The sequence below is a fragment of the Ovis aries genome, chromosome 8, assembly GCF_016772045.2.
Source record: "Ovis aries strain OAR_USU_Benz2616 breed Rambouillet chromosome 8, ARS-UI_Ramb_v3.0, whole genome shotgun sequence".
In the NCBI taxonomy this organism is placed as follows: domain Eukaryota; kingdom Metazoa; phylum Chordata; class Mammalia; order Artiodactyla; family Bovidae; genus Ovis; species Ovis aries.
In genome coordinates this window covers 15,661,293-15,686,674 of record NC_056061.1, presented here as the reverse complement: position 1 = coordinate 15,686,674, position 25,382 = coordinate 15,661,293, and the positions used below count along the sequence as shown (strand labels likewise).

At 40.0% G+C, this 25,382-nt stretch overlaps 1 protein-coding gene across 5 annotated transcripts; it reads left to right on the top strand.

Annotated features, from left to right (window-relative positions):
- The first annotated feature begins 2,973 nt into the window (after window positions 1-2,973).
- On the top strand, window positions 2,974-20,330 carry SMPDL3A (sphingomyelin phosphodiesterase acid like 3A). Of its 5 annotated transcripts, none has more exons than XM_012182491.4 (8): window positions 2,974-3,321; window positions 9,220-9,433; window positions 10,445-10,589; window positions 14,592-14,688; window positions 15,389-15,558; window positions 16,148-16,328; window positions 17,960-18,084; window positions 19,479-20,330. In XM_012182491.4, exons 2-8 carry the CDS (start codon window positions 9,345-9,347, stop codon window positions 19,794-19,796), a joined length of 1,125 nt encoding a protein of 374 aa, XP_012037881.2. In that variant the 5' UTR covers window positions 2,974-3,321; window positions 9,220-9,344; the 3' UTR covers window positions 19,797-20,330. The 5 variants fall into 5 exon arrangements, with proteins under 5 accessions (XP_012037881.2, XP_042109167.1, XP_027828137.1 ...); XM_042253233.1 differs by lacking the exon at window positions 2,974-3,321 and adding an exon at window positions 3,433-3,604; XM_027972336.2 differs by lacking the exon at window positions 2,974-3,321 and adding an exon at window positions 3,433-3,608.
- The last annotated feature ends 5,052 nt before the right edge of the window (window positions 20,331-25,382 follow it).

Below are 25,382 nucleotides of genomic sequence, written 5' to 3'. Positions count from 1 at the left end.
ATTATTACTGAATGTCAAGATAAGACTGGCCCAGGTTATCATTACTAACATTAGTAAGCTTTGTCTTTAAAAGCATGGAACAGAGAGGGTATTTGCTCCAATTGCTCTGAACGCCTTCCCTTCTGCTTCTGGAGGAATACAGCTTTCTCTTGGTGTTCAGCTTATGCTCTAATAGAAGCATGGCGTCTGGCCTCTCCATTTTTAAAGACATAAAGGCAAGAATAGGGATTTAGTTTCACCTCATTATTGTTGTTTAGTCGCTCAGTTATGTCCAACTCTTTGCGACCCCATGGACTGTAGCCTGCCAGGCTCCTCTGTCCATGGGATTTTCCAGGCAAGAATACTACAGTGGGTTGACATTTCCTTCTCCAGAGAATTAGGTCAAATAACATCCTGGCATTCATTTCCATAACAACTCTCTGAAGAAGGGGAAGGTTTTGGGATGGCCTGATGGGAAGCAAAGCTACACTTCGTTAATACACCCAGTGGATTAACCTATATACCCTCACAACAAATTACACCTACACCAGAATGTGAAGGTGAAAGTGTTACTCACTTCAGTTGTATCCAACTGTTTTGTGACCCCATGCACTGTAGACTGCCAGGTTCCTCTGTTCATGGAATTCTTCAGGCAAGAATACTGGAGTGGGTTGCCAACTTCTCCAGGGGTTCTTCCTGACCTAGGGATTGACCTGGGTCTCTTGCATTGCAGGCAGATTCTTTACCATCTGAGCCACCAGGGAAGCCCCACATCAGAACATCAGTTCAGTTCAGTTCAGTTCAGTTGCTCAGTCATGTCAGACTCTATGTGGCCCCATGGACTGCAGCATACCAGGCCTCCCTGTCCATCACCAACTCCCAGAGTTTACTCAAACTCATGTCCATTGAACCAGTGATGCCATCCAACCATCTCATCCTCTGTCATCTCCTTCTCCTCCTGCCTTCAATCTTTTCCAGCATCAGGGTCTTTTCAAATGAATCAGTTCTTTGCATCAGGTATTCGCATCAATACTTCACCAAAGTATTGGAGTTTCAGCTTCAGCATCAGTCCTTCCAATGAATATTCAGGACTGGTCTCCTTTAGGATGGACTGGTTGGACCTCCTTGCTGTCCAAGCAACTCTCAAGAGTCTTCTCCAACACCACAGTTCAAAAGCATCAATTCTTCTGCACTCAGCTTTCTTTATAGTCCAACTCTCACACCCAGACATGACTACTGGAAAAGCCCTAACTTTGACTAGACAGACCTTTAGAACATGGAGACCTACAAATACATGCAAGGCGTGAGCTGTACACCCAGAGATGTTAAGGCATTGTAGCTTCGTGCGCCTCAGAGACAAGGTATAAGGGAAAACAAAAGAGAGCGGAAAGAGTTGAAGGGAGGACAGTGTTTCTACCCATTAACTCAATATAGTACCTTTTAAAAACGGAAGCATTGCTGAAGTTTCAAAATGTGTATGCCATATTTCATGCTTACTGACTGAAGAATTATTTCACAATCAGTTTACTTCCAGTAAAACGGACTGAACATCAGTAAAAGACAGCATGCGGGATATAGTTCCCTGACCAGGGTTTGAACCTGGGCACCTTGCATTAGGAGTGTGAGGTCTCAGCCTCTGGACCACCAGGGAAACCCCTTGATGTGCTTTTAATGTAAGAAATTCTTTTTTAGCCTGTAGGTTAAAGGTATGCTCATGTTTTAAAGTTTTATTTTTCTCTCTCGATCTTTTTCAGAACTTTGCATGTGATGTGAAATAAAAATTCAGTTCTTTTCTCATAAACACACACACAAGAAAACTGGCAAAAGAAAAAGTGAGAATCGCTATTTTTACGAATTTTAAAAGTTTTTTTCTGTCTTTCAAAGTGTTTGTCCTAGAAACATGTAAGTTATTTTTACTGTCCTTAAGGTTGTTTTCCAAGGACCGTTTTTTCCACAATTAGAAAGCATTCTGGTTGTCCAAAGGCTTTTGAATCACCCTGAAGCCATGGCAGACTTGCACAGCCCTGGCAGGCCATGCCTGTGTGCTCAATAGCTCAGTCCTGTCTGGCTCTTTGCCAGCCTGTGGACGGTAGCCCACCAAACTCCTCTGTCCATGGGGCTTCCCAGGCAAGAATACTGGAGTGCACTGTATTTCCTTTTCCAGGGGGTCTTCCCGACCCAGGGATCAAACCTGCATCTCTTGTGTCTCCTGCACTGGCAGGAGAATTCTTTACCAACTCGGCCACCTGGGAAGTTCCCTGGCAAGACACGCAACAGAAAATGGAGGCACCTTGATTCCCATTTCAAAGCCTTTTTCATGAGACACTTTCCCATTAAATTACACAGCATACAAAATAAGAATTTCTCTGTTGGGAAACAAATACATTTGATAGCGTTTTTTATGAGGTTAGTAATTCTGGAAGGTTTTTTCCTTCTTCAAAGGAATTCCATATCCTATAAATTTAAATTATATGCTCCTTTATCTTAAAAGGATCAGAATCCTCAAAGTGATATCACAAGGAAGAACCCAAGGAAGTTTGGGAATCTTGGCTCCTTTGTCAGATTGAGTATCTTCAAAAATTCCTTGAAAAATAAAACCCACCAGTTCTATATATGATTTCCATGTTACCTCTGAAATGCACAGAACACAGTCCTGAGACATTGCTCTAATTCAACTGCAAAAACAACCAAGCAAGCAAAGAAAAAAACCCCTGACAAACAAAAACTGAAACCTAGTGTGAGTGCTAAGTCACTCAAGTCGTGTCTGGCATTTCGGGACCCCGTGGACCCTAGCCTGCCAGGCTTTTTAACTGTCCATGGGATTCTCCAGGCAAGAATACTGGAGTGAGTTGCCATGCCTTCCTCCAAGGGATCTTTTCCACCCAGGGATCGAACTGACCTCTCCTTTATCTCCTGCATTGGCAGGCGAGTTCTTTACCACTAGTGCCACCTGGGAAGCTCAGTGTTTCTGAGTAGTGGTTCTCAAACGTCACCACAACTTTAGCATCTTGTGGAGGACTTGGACACTCAAAGGACTAGGCTTCAGGTCCTGTTTGTGACTCAACAGCTTTGGGGCAAGCCTAGCGGGAAATTTTCACTTCTAACTAGACTTCCCAGACAGTGCTGAGGCTGCTGTTCCAGGGATCACACTCAGATCCACTGTATTCGAAATCTCTGCTGACCTGGCTCAAATCAAGACACTTGGAGGTTCTCTGTATCACTTCTGAGGAGGAGACCCATGCACTTAGGGTCAAGCGGCACTTAGGGCCCAATCTGTGCGGAGTTGCCTGGAGCACATTCCTTCCAGGACCTGTCGCCAACTTAGAAACAACAATAAACCAGGTAATCGCTAGACAGCTGCTGAAGGTCAAGAGAACCTACTCGTTGAGGAATCGGAATCTAGCACGTGACCGCTGGGCGTTAACAACCGCAGAGGTCTTCTACCTCCTCCCCGATTCCCCGGGTCCACGGTGCAGGGGAGTCTCCTTACAGCAAGAGTCTCCCAGACCCGTGGCTGCAACTCGCGATGGCGCGTTTGGGGGCGCTTGTCTGTTGCCTGCTAGCCGCCTGGCACTGCCGCCCGGGCCTCGGACTGCCTCTGGCTCCCGCTGGCGCTGGTCCTGCGGTGGGTGAGTCGTCTGTATCCTTTCCGTCCCTGGAGCTGCCCGCCAACCGCGGCCAAAGCGCATGCGCGAAGCTGGGCACAGTGAGTTGGGGCAGCGGGGCGCCTGCGCCAAAGGCCCGGAACCCGGGGGCTGTGCACCCGCAGCGGGACGCGGGGAGGGCGAGGTGACCGAGGCACCAGAGCGCCCGCTCGGCTCGGCGGGGAGATCGGGCCTGGCTGATAACAGTGGGGGCGCTGCAGGGGCGCTGCTCGTCTCGTGCAATGCTTTTCACTTTCTGTCTCCAGGTGTGTTTTGCTCCCGGGCAAAAGGAAGGAAACATTGGGTGTCTCAAGGGAACAAAGAAGCTGGGGGCTGGATGTCCCGCATTCCCCGCGGCCCCGAATCTGCGCTTGTGGGGCGGGGGAGCTGCCGGGTTTCAGTCGCTCAGCCGTGTACATTTCAGTGCGACTCGGAGTTTATTCCATCCTGCTCGCCAAGTTTGGTGGCCTTTTCGTCCCACGTCACCAACCGCAGGCACCGCGCTCCCTGCTCGTTAGGCTACGTTAGAAGGCTCGGGGCCTTCATTTCACTTTACCTGGACGCCCTTGGGTTTTCTGAGGGCAGAGTCAATTTTATTCATTCCCAACGCCTACCCCAGTACCTGGACGGAAGTGATTCTCAAAGTGAGGTCTGGGACCAAGAGACCCAGCATCACCTAAACGAGTAAAAAGTGCAGCAAGGTTTTAGTCACCCCCAAGTCCTACTAAATCCGAAACCCCTACCATCCGTGTAACAAATCCTCCAGCTGATTCTGGTAGATGCTGGAGTTTGAGAACCACTGGTCCCGAATAGATAAACGTTGGATGGGAGATGTTATGATGCCATATGAGCCTTCAGTGTCAGAATATCCCCACCTCCCTGACTCATTTTCAAATAGAATTGCTCAGTTATCTGGGCTTCGCAGGGGGCTCAGTGGTAAAAAATCAGCCTTCCAGTGTAGGAGACATGAGTTCAACCTTGGGTTGAGAAGATTCCCTGGAGGAGGGCATGGCAACCCACTCCAGTATTCTTGCCTGGAGAATCCTATGAGCCTGATGGGCTGCAGTTCATAGGGTCATAAAGAGTTGGACACAAACTCCGCACAGGTGCTGGTGGTGGCTCTGTTATCTAGAGGAGGGGGAAATGAGCAAGGTGGAGTTATTTTTATGGTTTGTGTTTTGGGCATAGCTGTCTCTGAAACAGCACAGTGCTGACTGCTGAGACTGCTTATCTTTATCACTTTCTCACATGCCTTCTGTTTGTCCAAGAGCCAAGTCCTCATGACTCAGCCAGTCATGACTCATTTGAAAGCTAGAACTGTCAGTCTGGTTTCCCAACTGTCAGTCGTAACAAAAAATTGTCCCCAAATACTTATGTATGTTGGTTTCTGCTTTCATTAAAGCTGTTTTTCTTCAATTATGTGGCTGTTTAGGATTCTGAGATAAAATGTCCTAGATTGCAGGAGGCCAGCCCTTGGCAAATTCACCTTTTGGTTTTAAGGGTCTGATTGCTGAAGGCCTCCATGACAGATTTCTGTGGTCTGGTGAATCTTCACAGCTCTGTTTCTGTAAGGAAGCTACTCAGAGCTGTCGCCTGAGGAAGAGGGAGGGAGAGGAGGAACCAGGGTTCAAACACCCAATATACATTTGTGAGAATCTTTTAAAAGCTTTAGTCACTAAGTCATGTTTGACTCTTTGAGACCTCATGGGCTGTGTGTAGCCCGCCAGGCTCCTCTGTCCAGGGGATTTTTCAGGCAACAATACTGGAATGGGTTGCTATTTCCTTCAGGGGTCTTCCCGACCCAGGAATTGAACCTGTGTCACTGGCATTGCAGGTGGATTCTTTACCACTGAGACACATGAGATTTCCCTATTTGCCAAACAAGATGTGATAATTGAGTAGTGAAAAGCATGTTGGGCTGTGAACCCTGGGTTGAAGAGTGGGCTCTGCCACAGGCCAGGTCTATAGCCTTGGACACACACACACACACAAACAGTATTTTGTATAAATTTCATCAGAGGCGGGAGGTGAGGTCTCTAGATGTTTATTATTGATAAATCCCGGGTTAAGAACCTGTCAGGGCTCCGTTCTTGGCTTCTATTTAAAGACACCCTTCAGTGCATCTAAGTAATTAGCCCTTACTGATTTATCTAGCAGTGCAATGGCAGTGGAAAGAGCTCTAGACTGAAAGTCTGGAGAGACTGGTTCCATTTCAGCTTTCAATACTGAGTCACCATGTGATCTTGAGGAAATCCTGAATCTTCCTGTGCCTAATTAAAGAATGTTTATTGGGGACCTACCATAGATCAGACATATTCTAGATGCTGGTAATAGGTTACATCAGATGAGTGTCTTCAATGTGTTTTCAGGTTTGTTTTACAAAAATTTACAAAAATTTTGTTTAGAAAAGTTTAATATATTAGTAATTTCATGTCCCTTACTTGACACAGTATTTCCTGTAGGTGTGTTGTTATCTATTTTGCATGAGGCAAGTGAGATGGAAGGACTTTTTTATTCTGAAAGGACTTTTGCACGTGAAGTAACACAGAACAGTGTCAACTCTGGAATCAGATTTCTGGAATTGCTGTCTTAGTTCTGTTGCATATGACATATGTGATTTGGACTTATCTGTAAAATGAAAATAATGGTCAGTAAATACATGTAAAGCATAAGAAACAGTATTAAAGTAAGTACTCAATACATTTCCACTACTTGGAAATGAGGAAATTCAGTGTCAAATGCAAACTTGACATTACAAATGAATAACAATATAACTAATGCTGAGCTTACCAAGTGCCAGGCCCTTATTTCTACTAAGTCACTTAACCCTCATTCAGTAGACAATAATATTATTTCCATTTTACAGACGAAACAGGCTGAGATCATACAACTAGATTGGGCAGAAGAGCTTGGATTTGAAGTCAGGCAGTCTAATTCTGGAGTCCCTATTCTTTTTTAATTTTTATTTTTAAAATTATTTATTTATTTTGGCTACGTGGTGGGCATGTGGGATTTTTGCTCCCTAACCAGAACTTGAACCCGTGCCCCCTGCTTTGGGAGCACATAGTCTTAACCACTGGAGTGCCAAGGAAGTCTGTGGAACCCCCATTCTTAACCGTAACACTATACTTTTCTGCTTGTAAGTTTACTACACACCTTAACATTCTTTGAATGATATACATATTTACATAAAACTGAGATGCAGTGTATATTTATACCTCAAGGAAGGGCTGTCTCCAGGATAATTCTGTTATCTGCCAATCCACTTTATGTGCTGAGTAAAGTGGGTCCAAGCTGGAAAAAAGTTGGAGTACTTTCTGCATTATGGAATAAAATAAATTACTCATGGCAAAAGTTGTCAAATGAGGACTGAATACCAAATAATTGACCATGAAGACTATTTGATAACTACTTTGTTCTGGATTTTTTTGTCTACTACTTCTTAGCTATGGGCTTAAAATGTGCTATTGTGACAACGTTGTGGAGAAACAACATCCCAAATATATATAATATGCCTTTTCCACCTTAAATCAACTGCTTTAAATTTTCTACTTTATTATCCAGCTTTGGGTTTTATTCAAGTATTTGCTCAGGTGCAAACTTAGCTTTTTATTATTTGTGTAGATAAAACTTTGTATTCTGCTCATTTTTTTCCATGCTTCTGGTGTGGTATGTTGCTACTCTGTCACTTCTGATGTGTTTCCTATTGTAAATTAGTCATTATCAGATTAAGCTCAAAATTCAAAGTGTGAAAAAGTCTCAATATTAAAACAATTTTTTGGTCATATATAAGAAAGCAGCAAAACATTGAAGATATATGTAAATCAATTGTAAGCAAACTTGAGGGCCCTTCAAAACGGGGGTTCAGATTTTGGCTCTCCTGTTTCTTAAGCTGTATATACTAGAGCAGATGTTCTAATTGACTCATTATTAATTTCTCAACTCTAAAATAGGAACAAGGATTCCTGCTTAAGAAGTAGTTTTGAGAATGAAATTACAAAGTGTATTTCAGTTATTTCCACAATGTCTGGCATATGGTGAATACTTAATAAAGACAGCTGCTACTATGCTCATTAGTACTAGTGTTTCCTTCAGTGAAAGAATCTTTGTCAAGATGATTTCCAAGCAAGGGTGATATCAAATGATTCCTGAAAACCCAAATGGAAGCATGCTGCTACTGCTGCTGCTAAGTCGCTTCAGTCCTGTCCGACTCTGTGCGACCCCATAGACGGCAGCCCACCAGGCTACCCCGTCCCTGGGATCCTCCAGGCAAGAACACTGGAGTAGGTTGCCATTTCCTTCTCCAATGCATGAAAGTGAAGTCACTCAGTTGTTTCTGACTCTTCCCGACCCCATGGACTGCAGCCTACCAGGCTCCTCCATCCTTGGGATTTACCAGGCAAGAGTACTGGGATTTCTAGGCAAGAGTACTGGAGTGGGGTTCCGTTGCCTTCTTCTTTAACAAATGCTTCCCTTAATATTATTAACATTTTAGACAGTGTATAATAGAAGATGTTCCTCTATTAAATTGCTTTTGAGAACCTTTTGAGAATAGCAGTGGCTATTTTTGGCTGATTAAAGACTCATTTTCCATTAATATTGAGACACAAGGTTTTACACCAAAATTAGGAGTAAGATTTATTGGTTACAAGCTCTGCAATCTCTTCCTTGGTGGCTCAGACAGTAAAGAATCTGCCTGTGATGCAGATACCTGGGTTGGGAAAATCCCCTAGAGAAGGCAATGGCTACCTGTTTCCGTATTCTTGCCTCGAGAATACCATGGACAGAGGAGCCTGGCTGGCTACAGTCCATGGGGTGGCAAAGAGTCAGACGTGACTGAGCGACTAACATACATACATACATCTGCAATCTCTTCACTGTGTAACCCTAACAAAACACATCATATTTTTATGTCCATTTTTCTACAAGAAGAAAATAATTTCTAAAACATTAAATTCTATAAGGAAGAAGATATGCTTCTTCCTTAAGCATATTAAGCTTCTTCCTTAAGCTTCTTCCTTAATAAGCATATTAAGATACAATATATGGGATTATTATTGACTTCCCAGAAAAGGGTTTCCATGTATATCACTATGCAAACTTATGTTTGTTATGTAGTCATTGTTAATTAGTCACGCTGTCACTGATTTCATCAATTTTGTTGTGTGCAAATAGTGAATTCTACTAAAATCTTTGTACTGTCTTTAGAGTCAGTATTCTCACAGGGAAAGACTGTATTTAATTTCAGGGCATATGGATATTTGGGCTTCCCAGGTGGCGAATCCACCTGCCAATGTAGGAGATGCAAGTGACATGGGTTTGATCCCTGGGGTGGGAAGATCCTCTGGAGAAGGAAGTGTAAATCCATTCCAGTATTCTTTCCTGGGAAATCTCATGGACAGACGAGCCAGGAGGGCTGCAGTCCCTGGGTTCACAAAAAGTTGGACAGGACTACTGAGCTACTCAGCACATGGATATTTAAATTGCTGAGGCTTTCTTCTAACACAGGACAGAACGCCTGTTTCGTCTTACTGTAAATATTTGTATGGGAATTCCAAAAGAGAAGGTTTAACACCACTTGTTTTCTCATCAACAGGACAGTTTTGGCATGTGACGGACTTCCACTTAGATCCTACTTACCACATCACAGGTGACCACACAAAAGTGTGCGCTTCCTCTAAAGGTGCAAAGGCCTCAGATCCTGGTCCTTTTGGAGATGTAATGTGTGATTCTCCTTATCGCCTCATTTTTTCAGCACTTGATTTTATTAAAAATTCAGGACAAAAAGTATCTTTCATGATATGGACAGGGTGAGTGATTATATAAATATCATATAGTTACTGAGTATATATCTTCAGTGTCCTAAGCTTCATTAAGATGTTTAATTTCATAAGAAACTTAATTTATATGTTAAGAATTATTGGGGCTTAAAAAATACTAGATCAAATAAGTCAGCATTATTAGGGATAAGAAAAACTTTCATAGTCCCAGTTTTATTTGTTTAGAATATATCCTCTAGAAATATGTCCATATTAACTAAGAGATGAGTTTATAAATAGCTTTCTGTGTCATTATCTTGAGATGTTTATTAATGTGATAATAAGCCTTGATTAAATAATCAAAACACAAAAGTCAGCAATGGGAATTAACCTGTGATAGTGATTTTACAAACATCATCTTCTGGTGGTGTAGTTATTAACTAATTCTATTCATCATGACAGAGTGAAGGTCTGTATTTCCTTTACCCGCAACAATGATCATGGCCTTATTTTTTTTTAATATAAATTTATTTATTTCAATTGGAGGTTAATTGCTTTACAGTATTGTATTGGTTTTGCCGTACATCAACATGAATCCGCCACAGGTATGCACATGTTCCCCATCCTGAACTTATACATTGTAACTCATTTGATCTCCACAATAGATATTGTTATTATTCTTCCCATTTTACAGATAAGGAAATTAAGGCCCTGAGCATCTAAGTAACTTGTCCAAGTGCTCACAGCTATAAGAGGGCAAACCTGGCACTTTTGGGCCTGGAGTCTGTGCTGTTAATTACTAAGCATTTTTGCCTCTTACAGATCTTCAGTCAGGCAGTGAAACAGGCTGACATTTTCAGTTTATCTTTTGTATTTCCCAAGTTTTCTTTTTCTTTAGTGTTCTCAGTGGAACAAAAGTAAATGCAGAGTAGTTTATCAACTCTTTGTCATCTGTTGATTTATGGTAGACTTCGAATGACAATACAGCAAAGCTTTACACAAGAGTCTAGTGACTTTTTATAGAAACTGATTTTGTTTTCTGTGATCCTGTCTTCTTTTCAGGGATAGCCCGCCTCATGTTCCAGTGCTTGAACTCTCAACAGACAAAGTCATAAATGTGATTGCTAATCTCACAACCACTATCCAGCATCTCTTTCCAAATCTCCAGGTTTTCCCTGCACTGGGTAATCATGACTACTGGCCACAGGTAAATTTGACCACAACTTCTGGAAATGCTTGGAGGACTTTTCCCATCAGTAGTGTCAAAGTTTTGCAACTGACTGGTTGATAATAGAGCATGGGATCAGGGCTCGTGGAGGTAGAGTGTGCTCTTAACACTAACCATTGAAGAAGGCAAGACACATGGTTTGGGGACTTAAAACTGACTCTTAATAGTTCATAAAAAGTTATGTCCATAGTGGGGCTTTGGAAGCAGATTACTTAGTTCATGGGTTATTAATTTGTGATTTCCTTCTTATTCTTCCTCAGTTTTTTTTTTAAATTATTTTGTTCATTTTAATTTCCATGTTCAGGCTAGCATAAAAAGGTGAGTGTTGACCAATGTTTACATGTTTTAGAATTTCTATTAGACATGCTAAGCTACTCATACTCTGATCTAAGTTGGATTGTGATTAAAAACGAAAGCATAGAGAATTATCTTAAGAACCAAGAAGGGAAGTCCATGTTCAAAATATAATTCAAGGCAGAGAGTGTGTCCAGAGTATTTTTAATGTCTGAGACAACCTAGGCTTCAACCTCTATTAGAGTGGCTGTTTTATTAAACAGCCTGTGCATAACAGTCGGATAGCAGTTCCAGTAACAGGGATCTGCTGTAGCAGTGCAGAATCTTACATTTGTTCAGATGCAAGAGATCTTAGAGATTATTGCAGGGCTTGACAAACCAGGGCCTGTGGTCCAGTTGTGGCCTGACAGTTGATTTTGTAAGTAAAAGTTTCATGGGAATAGAACCATGGGTATTCTTTCTGTTTTACCTGTGGTTGCTTGTGTACTGTGACAGCAGACAATAGTTACCATGTTGACTATATGACCCCGAAGCCTAAAGTGTTATTATTTGACCCTGTATAGAAACAGTTTGCTGACCCTTGCTCTAGATAACTCTTCAGTTTATAAACGAGGAAACTGAGGCCCTGAACAGTGCTCGTTTAAGTGTTCAGTCACTTAGTGGCAGAACCCACATCCTGAATCTTTTGTGTTCAGTTGAACAAACATCCTTTCACAGGTCTTTTGCTCTTACCAGACTAACATATCAGCATTTCCGGAACATGGTGTTTACTTTCATGTTTGGCTATGTTTTGCTTTGTGTTTAGAATATCTTTTCCATCTCATGTCAAAAGACTGCTTAATGAGGGTCTTGATTATATTAGTTAATTAATCCAAAAACTGTGACTTTGAAAGTTGCACTTTAGAATGAGCTTAAGTTTAAGTGACTTCCTGGGCCTGGCCTCCAGTCTTGAGATGAATAATATGTGAGTCTTGGTGACAGTCAGCCGCTTAACTAGTGGTCAGCTTTTGTTACTGTTGAGATGTGAGACCACACAGAGCAGAGGGTTGGAGGTGGACAGTCTCCAGGAATCAGAGGATACACACATTGTTTTTATAAGCTTTAGGTGACAGACAGACTGCTGTCATGGAAAACCTGTGGGGTTTAGTGTCACATTCATTAGGATTTAAAAACCTGTCCTGCTTCTAATAGCTGAGCACCTTGAGTAATGCATGTAGTTATCCCTGATCATTTGTAAACAAGAGCAGTAATACTTAACCTTGCAAAGTTTTGGGGAGAATTAGTGACGCTCGGTGGAAACGGCATAGTTTCTTACCTGGCACATTATAAGCCCTCAGTCAGTGGAGTGGTGGTTTTGTAGCAAGAAGCAGTGACATGGGACACGTGCTTCCTAACTCCTCTGAGGATTGGTTTCATTTTACTTTTATCTCTGCCTTCTTCTTGTGAAGCAAAATCTTATAATGATTCAAAGATATAGGTACTATCCAAGTCTAAAATGTATCCTATCACCTGTACAACTAGGATAAATTGGGCAGCCTTTATACCTTAAACAGCTCATTTTTTCCTCTTTCTAGCTTGTGATCTTGTATTGAAAATCTTTTTTTCTACTATTCTGCCATCATTCCTTCCATCCCCGTTTCAGGAATGTCAAATGTAACACGAAAGCCCCACAACAAATTCACCTAGAGGCTACTCATATCCGAAATCAAATTCTGGTGAATGTTAGTAACAAATAAATTGGGTGTGTTATTTCTCCCATCAACATGTATATAAACATAGCTACATAAACACACAGATACAGACGCAAGTTCCCACCCATTATGTCAGAAGTAGATATTCATACGGACAGCCCAAGGATTTCTTCCCATTGCCACTCAAGGAAGCAGCCCAGACCGGCATCCTCATATACTCCTACACTGGCAAAGCTGGTGCCACCAAACTGTGGGTGGCGCCACTTCTCATTGTGCAATAGATAATTGGATGTAAGCGTGATGATAGAAAGACGTGGGATTTAGACCTAGCTCTGGAACTGACAAGCTCTCCCTGAATCACTTAACTCTGGTGCTCATATTTCTCATGTTTAAAGTAGAGAGAAAAGTCTAGGGTAATGTTTATATATAATTTTGATTCTACACGACTATACCAGTATCTTGGCATCCATCCTGAAGTAAACAAATGGCTAAAATGTTAGGTTTTTTATGATGATGATGCTTACCAGTGTTTGATTAGGATTTAGATTGGGCAAAGCCACTGTGTAACTTTCAGACAGATCACTCCGATCTCTGACACAAACTGAAAATATACTTTGAATAATTAGTTTCAGTTAAAGAAGTCATTTACTTATAACTTTCCCTGAATATATTTATATTTTAATCATGTATTAGGCATATGTGTTAAGAACTAATGTGACTTGAATGTCATTTTTAAAAAGGTAAAGCATTTTAATTAATGATGTCAGTGAAACTCCTTGAAGAAATAGGTCTGGGTCACCAATATGCAGAGGGAAATGAAGAAAGTGAAGAAAATGGCTTCAGTTTTTCAGTATAATTTTTTGAAAAGAAAATAGAAATAATCACTCAATTTCGCAAATGATTTCTGAGTTTTTATTCAGTATCTATTTTCTTGAAGCTTTATTTTTCTTGTCTAGACTTACAGCACCATAAGGGTTCTTTAATAGTGATATGATGAAGTAGGATGATAAAAATACTGTATAATATATTATACGTATAATACTTAGAAAATCAAAATTATATGATTTAGGCTAACATGAAGAGTTGTTGTTGTTTAGTCACTAAGTCGTGTCTGACTCTTTGCGACCCCATGGACTGCAGCACGCCAGGCTTCCCTGTCCTTCACTATCTCCCAGAGTTAGCTCAAATTCATTCCATTGAGTCTGTGATGCTGTCTCTCTCATCCTCTGCCACCCTCTTCTCCATTTGGCTTCAGTCTTTCCCAGCATCAAGGTCTTTTCCGGTGAGTCGGCTCTTTGCATCAGGTGGCCAAAGTATTAGAACTTCGGCTTCAGCATCAGTCTTTCCAATGAATATTCAGGGTTGACATAAAGAGACTTCAAATCAAAAACATGTAGTTATAGGTCTTCTTTCAAGAAGTTAAAATGCTTTATACTAGTGTTAACATTTCAGAGGACTTTGTTTAATTCTGAAATCATGACGTTTTCTCCACTTCCTAGGCATGCTGCACCAGAAACTTACATTTTCACGGGCAAAGTTGCCTTCAGTGTCTAATGAGCACACTCCCGCATCCGTTCTGTACTCCAGTTATGCCAAAACAAGGGCTTTTTTCTGTATACGGCACCATGTTGGTGTCTGGGCCATTGTTTATGCTTTGATTCCCTTTCTTGTCAACTTGATGAAATCATTCTTCAAGGTCTGGCTCAAATGCTCTTCTCACTCTCCCTGCTGACTCTCCAGGGCAGCCTTGGTTATTCTTGTTTCTCCACTCACAGGATCCTTGCAATGGTTCCTAGCACATTGTCTTACAGACGGCTGGTTGCATTCTGTTCTCCATCTCCCCAACAAAGCCATAAATACCTCAAAAAATTAAGTATATCTAGTATTCCTGCATCGCCAGATGCCTCCTATGGTAGTAATCGCTCAAGGCATGTTTAAATTAATTCCTCCGTGTATCTTCAGAGTTTCAATGTTGGATTATATTGTCTGTGGCCAGGATCAACTGCCTGTAGTCACCAGCAAAGTGTACAATGCGGTAGCAAACCTCTGGAAACCATGGCTGACTGAAGAAGCTATTACTACTTTAAGGAAAGGTAAGTGTAAGATTTACTCAGCCTTATTTTTTGTTCAGCTAATATTGTTTGGATATTTATTGTTTGCTTGGGTGTGCCAATTCTGAAGGGTCTCTGTGCCCAGGTTCCCTAGAGGCCTTACCATGTTTGAAAGCCGAGGAGTGGCATGGATGGTGAGTGGGCCAAGGTCCCGGCGGCTAACTCTGAAAGCGCCGTGACAGCAGCGTTCTGTCACTGCTGGTTCACAGGTGTGAGTGGGGTTATGGGTTTAAGCCCCACCTCACCTGAGAGCCTAGCAGCTTTGATTTATCTCCTGTTGTATCTTCAGTGTTCTCATTCTTTAGATTTTAGATTTCATTGTATCTCTTATCTTAATTCCCCAAGCGTACAAAAGTAGAAGTTAATTTCTTAATCGTCCCTTGATAAAAATCAGTCCCCATTGCCTAGTTATCTTTTCATAAGAATGTTAAACACAACTGTTGTGACCTCAGTATGTGGAAGGGCAGCACTGGACTGGACACAGAGAAGGTTTTCAGTAAGTGTTTGTTAAATCTGATTCTTATGTAATGATAAGCCTATTTAAGTGCAAACGAGGCAGTGAGAAATGAGTATAACCTTCCTCAATGGATTGTAAACCTTAATTAAGATTTTTGCTTTCACAGTGTCTATGTATCTGTGTATTATTTTACTAATAGAATATGTTTAAAATTTGTTTTTATAGGTGGCTTTTATACACAGAAAGTTTCAAATAATCCGAAACTTCGGATCATCAGTCTCAACACAAACTTATACTATGGCCCGAATTCCATGACCCTAAATCAGACTGATCCAGCAAATCAATTTGAATGGCTAGAAAATACACTGAACCTCTCTCAGCAAAATAAAGAGAAGGTAGACGCCATAGATCAACATCACTGGGGATAAACAGAACGTTATACTTGTGAATTTATTAGACTTGCAAGGGGTCAGGTATTAAGAAAAGGATTAAAATTTAAAGATGTTCTTGCATGAAACAGTTTGTATGATTTGCTCTGTTGTTGATGCTAGTTTTATTTTGCTGTAAGGATTGGTCAGTTCAGTTCAGTTCAGTCGCTCAGTCGTGTCTGACTCTTTGCGACCCCCTGGACTGCGGCATGGTCGCAGTTACCTAATGTCACAATGTCCAGGGGATCGTCCCAACTCAGGGATCAAACCCACGTCTCTCATGTCTCCTGCGTTGGCAGGTGGGCTCTTTACCACTAGCGCCACCTGGGAAGACTATTATATCATAAACCATGCAGTTTAAATAGACAGGTATAAATTTAAGACCATTAATAGTTTCATAATTTCTCCTTTTTTTGATAAATGAGTAGGCTAGATGGTATATTTGTTTTCTAAAATTTAATTAATGTACTTTCAATCTTGGGTATCTGAATGTCTTTTTGTTATGATAAATGTGCAGAAAGAATCCCATCAGTCCTCTTTGTGTTTCTCTTTCCAGGTGTACATCATAGCTCATGTTCCAGTGGGGTATCTGCCTTTTGCAAAGGGCATCCCAGCAATGAGAAAATGCCATAATGAGAAATTGATAGACATTTTTAGAAAATACAGTGACATCATTGCAGGACAATTTTATGGACATACTCACAGAGATAGTATTATGGTTCTTTCAGATAAAAAAGGTAATAGAGTGTTCTATTTGTATCTATTTTGCTACACAAAATAGTGAGTATTAACTTTTACTGATCCAGTAAATTTAAAGTTTATTAAATCTACTTGCCAGCACTAGCTTGTTCTCACTCACCTTCAATGAGTATATATATATATAGTCCTATAGTGTGTAGGACTATACCTAGTCCAGCTACTGGGCTTCTTATTAACTTCCCAAAGCCATCACCATTTGATTGCTGTTGACCCAAAAGCCTCTGAAACCTTCAGCTCACTCAAATGTTCTATTAGATCTGAAAGTTTAGAGAAACACTGTTTTTGTTTTACTTGTGAGACTCAAGATTCTTTTTTTTATTCATTTATTTTTAATTGGAGGCTAATTATAATATTGTGGTGGGTTTTGCCATACTTTTTAAAAACTATTTATTTATTTTTGACTGCGCTGGGTCTTTGCTGCTGCCTGCGGGCTTCTCGAGTTGTGAATAGTGGGGCTACCCTCTAGTTGCGGTGTGCATGCTTCTCATTGCTGTGGCTTCTCTTGTTGGGGAGTACAGGCCCTAGGCTGTGCGGGCTTCAGTAGTTATGGCACACGGGCTTAGCTGTCCCACAGCATGTGGAATCTTCCTGGACCAGGGACCAAACCTGTGTCCCCTGCATTTGCAGGTGGATGGATTCTTAACTGCTGGGCTACCAGGGAAGTCCTCCAGTTTCTTTTGCTATGACTAGTCTTACTTAGAATTTAAAGAGCAAAGCACAGTTTACTGTGGTTTAAAGTAAAATATATTAAGCTCTTAACTTTTAAGTGCTTACCAACATGGTCATCTACTCAGCATTAAAAGAAAAAAAAACAGAAGGAGCACTTGCATTAAATAAGACAATGATTATCTATTCTTAAAGATAACTTCTGTACAAGGGCAGAAAACTGAGAGTTAACAAAATAAAAGTTTTGATTTTTTAGTAGTCAGCCAGGATAAATATATATATATATATTTCAGTAATTGGAGAACATTTTGAAATGTTTTGCCTTTTTCATCTAGGATGACTGGACTTGGTGAAAATGACCATTTTTCAGCCTTTGATAGCTTTTTTACTCAGAAAGAATTTTAGTTCTATAATAGATATAAAACATGGTGACACTTTAATCAAATTCTTATTATGTAACTATTGGAATATTGTCATAGGTGGAGTACAAAAAAACTAGCTTTGTATTTTTCATGGGTGTATATTTGTAATAAGTTGGATATTTTTATCATGAAAAATTTAAAATATATATAAAAACAGAGATATTGAAATACCTATCAAGATTTGTTTTACCAATGATTCTCTTTTTTGAGGTATTTGAAAGTAAATGTCAAACATTAAATGTATTTCAACACTACATGCGTCACACATTGCTATAATCATAATTCCATTAACTTAACTAACAGAACCAACAATAATTCTTTCAATCTCCTTCCTGATAAAGCTTTCCCTGTTTTCTCAAAAGTGTCTCTTTACTGTTGTTTTAAATCAGGATCCATCGAGCATCACGCATTATTTGACTATTATGACTGATAACTTCTTAATCTGAAACCTTTTGCATCTTTGATATTATTAAGCTCAATTGTTAAAAATACATATATTTATGTACGTATGTTTTGTCCAGGAAAGCCAGTAAATTCTTTGTTCGTGGCTCCTGCTGTTACTCCAGTGAGAAGTGTTTTAGAGAGACTGACCAACAATCCCGGTGTCAGACTATTTCAGTATGATCCTCGTGATTATAAATTATTGGTAAGTAAGTGAAGTGAAGTCGCTCAGTCGACTCTTTGCGACCCCATGGACTCTAGCCCACCAGGCTCCTCTCTCCATGGGATTGTCCAGGCAAGAATACTGGAGTGGTTCCTTCTCCAAACCTGACTCCAAATACCTGACTAGTACTCCTTAAAACTGTCAAGATTCTCAGAAACAAGGAAGTGTGAGACAGTGAGAACTGGGGATTCTATTAGCATCGTTCCTTTAAGTCGGTGTAACTTTTAGAATTGACTTCACAGTTTTGCCTGTCTATGTAGTTTTCATCAGTTTAGTTGAATGTGTTCAACACAGATACTGTAAGTTGTACTTTATGTTGAAATCTCAAGATGTCTTCTTTTTTGTGTTTTGAATGTCAGCTTTATATCAATTCAGCTTCAAAAGCCTAGACATTTAGTTTATGAGTACTGTACCTTTCAACAAATATGTAATTTGAAAAGAGTTTCTCAGGTAAAGTCTCTACTGATGTAACTGCATTTTTCTCCTAGGTAAATTTAGTAAGCAATAGTTCTGTTATTCCCTGGAGCATGTTTTTACGAAAAACAATAGTGCAGGAGAAATCTGGTTTTAATCCATAAGCGTTAAATTAAGAAAGATAATACAACAATTGACTGATAAGAATCGTCCAAAAGAAATCTTTTGCAACTGTTAGTTGCCTGTTTTTAGATCTGAAACTCATGTGTATGTGTGTACACTGACATAGAAAGATGTACCTGCTATGACACTATATCATTTTTCAAAGTGCAAAATAGTTTGTATAGTTTGATTTCATTTTATGAAAAAATGAAAAAGATAGTAAAAAGAAATTGAATACCTGTATTTCTTTTGTACATACAGTCTGGAACAGCACACATACACTGGAGTGCTGGTAAACGTTTAATAGCTGGCTCACTGGGGGGTGGAAGGTGCTTTGTTTTGTAGTGTTTGCCAATTTCCATGGCGTAAATACTCCCCAAATGGCCAGTTTCAAGCTGCGGTAATGATATAAACTAGCTTGTGAGTTTCCTGAAAATTTGACAGCATTTGTGGGCTTGTACAAGCCACCTGCTGCATATAACTGATTTATAGACAGTTGTTAGTAGTGGTTACTTCTGAGGTATATGAACTGAAAGCTTTTTACTCTGTATATCTTTCTGTACAGTTGGATTATTTTCTATTATGTTCTTTCTTTCTATTTTATATGAGCAAAACAATATAGATTTTTCTATCGGGACTCTTTTTCCTTGAAAGCGATTCTCAGTTTTTTTAAATGACTACACTTTAAAATTAAGAAGGTCACATAAATCCTAATAAGAACTCTGCTTGCTGTGCAGTACGTTATATGCCAAACTATGAACCAGGCTTTATTACTCTTTTTAACTATTTTTTAACTATAGGATATGCTGCAGTATTACTTGAACCTGACAGATGCTAATATAAAGGGAGAATCCAATTGGAAGCTGGAGTATAACCTGACCCAGGCCTATGACATTGAAGATTTGCAGCCAAAAAGTTTGTATAAGTTAGCTAAACAATTTGCAATCCAAGAGAGTAAACAGTTCATAAAATACTACAAATACTTCTTTGTGAGTTATGACAGCAGTGTAATTTGTCAGGGAAAATGTAAGATCTTTCAGATTTGTGCAATTATGAATCTTGATGTTATTTCTTATACAGATTGCTTGAGACAATATCATAGGAAGCACAGTCTGTAATATTTCACGGTTTGTTCTCTTTGATAATGAAACAGTGCTCTGCTTCTTGAGATCAGTTTGTGGAAATTGTTATGCAAATCTTTGTGAGTTACTGAGTGGGCAGGAATAATTCCTGTCTTTGCTTTTTTATGATGCAAAAATGTAGTACTCTCAATTTTTATTATATCGAATGTATTTAAATTGCCCATTACTAGAATGAAGTTTGAATGTAAATACCCTATTTTCCAGGACTTCCTAGGTGGCTCAGTGGTAAAGAACCTGTCTGCCAATGCCAAGGCAGGAGACTCAGGAAATTCAGGTTCAATCCCTGGGTCTGGAAGTTCTCCTGGAGTAGGAAATGGCAACCTGCTCCAGTATTCTTGCTTGAAAATTTCATGGACAGAGGAGCTTGGTGGGCTACAGTCCATGGGGTTCCAAAAAGTGGGATACAACTGAACACGCACGCACCTTATCTTCCAGTTTATATAATTGTACCTAATTTATACTCTTGTTGAAATTGTCATTTATACAATAAAACAAATTATTTTTCCTTAAGTAGAATGAATTATTTTTAATATGGTCATTTTCAGTTTTTAATTCACTCTCTTGGAAACTTCATGTGTAAACTCAAGTTCAAACTGTTTTAAGTATCATGAGGTTAACCCTGTTTTTGCACTGTCTGTACTCTTGAGAAAACATCAAGGTCACATTAGAGCTGTCTCTGATTCTATGAGACATCACGAGACAGGACTTCATTACCTGCCTTCACTCTGTGAGTGGAGAGCCCTTTTTAGTACTGCTAGGTTTTAAGGAAGAGAATGTCGCAAGAGAATGGATAAATGAAATATTTTATCAAATTTTAAAAATTGCAGAGATATTCATAGCATAGATTGCTTAGAGATATATGTAACAGATCCCCCCAAAAGAGGTACGTTGGTAAGTCAAATACAAGAATGTGGGAGGTTAATGAATGGGAAAGTTGATTGGGGAGAGATATATAAGAGGACTTAAATGCATTGGGAAAGTTTTTCTAATTTAGTCAGTGGCTATGTTGATGTTAACTCTATATTTTTCTTCAGTTCAGTTCAGTTGCTCAGTCGTGTCAGACTGTGACAGCATGGACTGCCACACGCCAGGCCTCCCTGTCCATCATCAACTCCCGGAGTTTACTGAAACTCATATCCATTGAGTCAGTGATGCCACCCAACCATCTCATCCTTTCATTCCCTTCTCCTCCTGTCTTCAGTCTTTCCCAGCATCAGGGTCTTTTCCAGTGAGTCAGTTCTTCACATCAGGTGGCCAAAGTATTGGAGTTTTTCAGCTTCAGCATCAGTCCTTCTGATGACAATTCAGGACTGATTTCCTTTAGGATGGACTGGTTTGATCTTGCAGTCCAAGGTACTCTCAAGAGTCTTTTCCAACACCACAATTCAAAAGCATCAATTCTTCAGTGCTCAGATTTCTTTATTGTCCAACTCTCACATCCATACATGACTACTGGAAAAACCATAACTTTGACTAGACAGACCTTTGTTGGCAAAGTAATGTCTCTGCTTTTTAATATGCTGTCTAGGTTGGTCATAAATTTTCTTCCAAGGAGTAAGCATCTTTTAATTTCATGGCTGCAGTCACCATCTGCAGTGATTTTGGAGCCCCCCAAAATAAAGTCTGCCACTGTTTCCATTGTTTCCCCACTAATTGCCATGAAGTGATGGGACCATATGCCATGATAGTTTTCTGAATGCTGAGCTTTAAGCCTACTTTTTCATTCTGCTCTTTCACTTTCATCAAGAGGCTCTTTAGTTCTTTGATTTCTGCCATAAGGGTGGTGTCATCTGCATATCTGAGGTTATTGATATTTCTCCCGGAAATCTTGATTCCAGCTTGTGTTTCTTCTGGCCCATGTTTCTCATGATGTCCTCTGCATATAAGTTAAATAAGCAGGGTGACAATATACAGCCTTGATGTACCCCTTTTCCTATTTGGAACCAGTCTGTTGTTCCATGTCCAGTTCTAACTGTTGCTTCCTGACCTGCATACAGATTTTTCAAGAGGCAGGTCAGGTGGTCTGTATTCCCATCTCTTGAAGTATTTTCCACAGTTTATTGTGATCCACAAAGTCAAAGGCTTTGGCATAGTCAATAAAGCAGAAGTAGATGTTTTTCTGGAATTCTCTTGCTTTTTCAGTGATCCAGCGGATGTTGGCAATTTGATCTCTGGTTCCTCTGCCTTTTCAAAATCCAGCTTGAACATCTGGAAGTTCATTGTTCACATACTACTGAAGCCTGGCTCGGAGAATTTTGAGCATTACTTTACTAGTGTGTGAGATGAGTGCAATTGTTGAGTAGTTTGAGCATCCTTTGGCATTGCCTTTCTTTGGGATTGGAATGAAAACTGACCTTTTCTAGTCCTGTGGCCACTCTGAGTTTTCCAAATTTGCTGACATATTGAGTGCAGCACTTTCACAGCATCATCTTTCCATCACCTCCCCTAGTTTTGTTCGTAGTGATGCTTCCTAAGGCCCACTTGACTTTGCATTCCAGGATGTCTGGCTCTAGGTTGGTGATCACACCAACGTGGTTATCCAGGTCGTGGAGATATTTTTTGTATAGTTCTTCTGTGCATTCTTGCCACCTCTTCTTAATGTCTTCTGCTTCTGTTAGGTAGGTCCATACCATTCTGTCCTTTATTGTGCCCATCTTTGCATGAAATATTCCCTTGATATCTCTAATTTTCTTGAAGAGATCTCTAGTTTTCCCTTTCTATTGTTTTCCTCTATTTCTTTGCATTGATCGCTGAGGAAGGCTTTCTTATCTCTCCTTGCTATTCTTTGGCACTCTGCATTCAAATGGGTATATCTTTCCTTTTCTCCTTTGCTTTTCGCTTCTCTTTTCACAGCTATTTGTAAGGCCTCCCGAGACAGCCATTTTGCTTTTTTGCATTTCTTTTTCTTGGGGATGGTCTTGATCCCTGTCTCCTGTACAATGTCACAAACCTCCATCCATAGTTCTTTAGACACTCTCTATCAGATCTAATCCCTTGAATCTATTTCTCACTTCCACTGTTAATCATAAGGTATTTGATTTAGGTCATACCTGAATGGTCTAGTGGTTTTCCTTACTTTCTTCAATTTAAGTCTGAATTTGGCAATAAGGAGTTCATGATCTGAGCCACAGTCAGCTCCCGGTCTTGTTTTTGCTGACTGTATAGAGCTTCTCCATCTTTGGCTACAAAAATATATAATCAGTCTGATTTCGGTGTTGACTGTCTGGTGATGTCCATGTGTAGAGTCTTCTCTTGTGTTTTTGGATGTGGTATTTGCTATGACCAGTGCATTCTCTTGGCAAAACTCTATTAGCTTTTGCCCTGCTTCATTCTGTACTCCAAGGCCAAATTTGCTTGTTACTCCAGGTGTTTCTTGACTTTCTACTTTTGCATTCCAGTCCCCTATAATGAAAAGGACACCTCTTTTGTGTGTTAGTTTAGAAGGTCTTGTAGGTCTTCATAGAACTGTTCAACGTCAGTTTCTTCAGCATTACTGGTCGGGGCATAGACTTGGATTACTGTGATATTGAATGGTTTGCCTTGGAAATGAACAGATATCATTCTGTCGTTCTTGAGATTGCGTCCAAGTACTGCATTTCAGACTCTTTTGTTGACTAGGATGGCTACTCCATTTCTTCTAAGGGATTCTTGCCCACAGTAGTAGATATAACGGTCATCTGAGTTAAATTCACCTACTTGAGTTCATTTTAGTTTGCTGATTCCTAAACTGTCAGCACTCACTCTTGCCATCTCCTGTCTGACCACTTCCAATTTGCCTTGATTCATGGACCTGACATTCCAGGTTCCTATGCAATATTGCTCTTTACAGCACTGGGCCTTGCTTCCATCACCAGTCACATCCACCACTGGGTGTTGTTTTTGCTCTGGCTCCATCTCTTCATTCTCTCTGGAGTTATTTCTCCACTGATCTCCAGTAGCATATTGGGCACCTATGGACCTGGGGAGTTCATCTTTATCTTATTTTTTTTTTCCCTTTGATACTGTTCATGGGGGTCTCAAGGCAAGAATACTGAAGTGGTTTGCCATTCCTTTCTCCAGGGGACCACGCTTGTCAGACCTCTCCTCCATGACCCATCTGTCTTGGATGGCCCTACATGCCGTGCCTCATAGTTTCATTTTCTTCTCCACGTATTTTTTAAAATATTAAATACTATATAGATGGAGATCCAGCTTTTAAAGTTGATTATTTTGGCTCACCCATGGAGAATGGTTCATAATGAAAGCATAGAGACACCAGGAGGGTCTGAAGTAGTCTAGTAGGGAAGGGACTGCGGTGGGCCTAGGTTGTGGCAGTGAAGAGAGGTAGCTGTTTTGTGATATATTTTGTTAAGTAGAAGCATCAAGATTTATTGATGGCAAGAATATAGGAGACAAAGTACAGAGAGAAATAAAGGATGACTCCTGGATTTATGGCTGGAGAAACATGGCTGTGTCATGAGGGAGTTAGGATTACTAGGAGAGGGGAGGGCTTGCGGGGAGCATGTGGGACACAGAGCAACAGATTACGAGTACTATTGTATATTACAGTTGGTACCAGCTCCCCAAGAACGCCTCAAACATTTTGCTATTCTCATCATCACTAAATAGAGAACTTTAGGATTTCTTTTTTAAAATTAATCAGTACCCTAAGAAAGCAGCCAAACCAACTCTGATTGTTTTTACAGTATTTAAAATTTATCAGGAATAAACAAGACTCACTTTTAGGAATGTATTATCTGCCTGCCTCCCCACTGGTACTGCCTCAGTCATCTAGACAAATGTTGAGGACACTTAAGGAAAGGAAAAATAGTGTTAGTTCAATTATTGATGCGTTATATGTATTTTTTGTTAGAGAATGCATTTCTGCAAGCTACAGCCTCCCTACTTGGGTTGCTTCTCCTTGGAGCAATTACGTGTGTAAATATATTGTAGGCAACCTTTCCATGAACATTGAAAGAAATGATAAGGGTCATATTTATTTTATAATCAGTTTTTCAAAGCATACCTAAAGTACCTGTTTTACAAAATTCTCCTCAATAAAAGGTAGTGTGATTCATCATCCTTAACATTTAAAGAAACAAATTTCTTTCTGTAATCTCTTCTTTAATTTTAAACAAATTACTCTAAAACTCCTCTGTTTTATTGTAAAAATTCCAACTTCAAATGTCTTTGGCATTCTATTTTGTACATAGTACATTCCGTCATGAAAGTTCTATGTCCTCAAACTGGTGATTTATGAAGTGGGCTATGAGTGTCCCCTGACCGATGGCTTGTAGACTTGGAGGACTGTTCTTCATATAGGACTAGGAACCAAGTGGTCCTGTTGGTTTCTATAGCCTTTGTTCCAGCTTCAGGGAAGACTCCTACCTCCCATCACTACCCCATATTCTAATTAAAATAGAGTGTCAGTTTTCAAACACACATGTCATTATTCATGTCCATAAATTACTTGTATTCAAAATATATAAATAACTCAAAACTCAACAATAAGAAAACAATTAAATTTTTTAAAATGTCAAAAAATTCAAATGTTTCATCAATGAAGAAATGCAAATGGCAAAT

What these genes read in the sequence shown, in the direction of transcription:
- SMPDL3A (XM_027972337.3), top strand. Translation starts at nt 3,667, where the DNA reads ATGCGCGAAGCTGGGCACAGTGAGTTGGGGCAGCGGGGCGCCTGCGCC. An exon ending in TCTTTCATGATATGGACAGG is followed by an intron (nt 9,434 to 10,444) that starts GTGAGTGATTAT and finishes TCTTCTTTTCAG; the next exon opens with GGATAGCCCGCCTCATGTTC. An exon ending in TATTACTACTTTAAGGAAAG is followed by an intron (nt 14,689 to 15,388) that starts GTAAGTGTAAGA and finishes TTGTTTTTATAG; the next exon opens with GTGGCTTTTATACACAGAAA.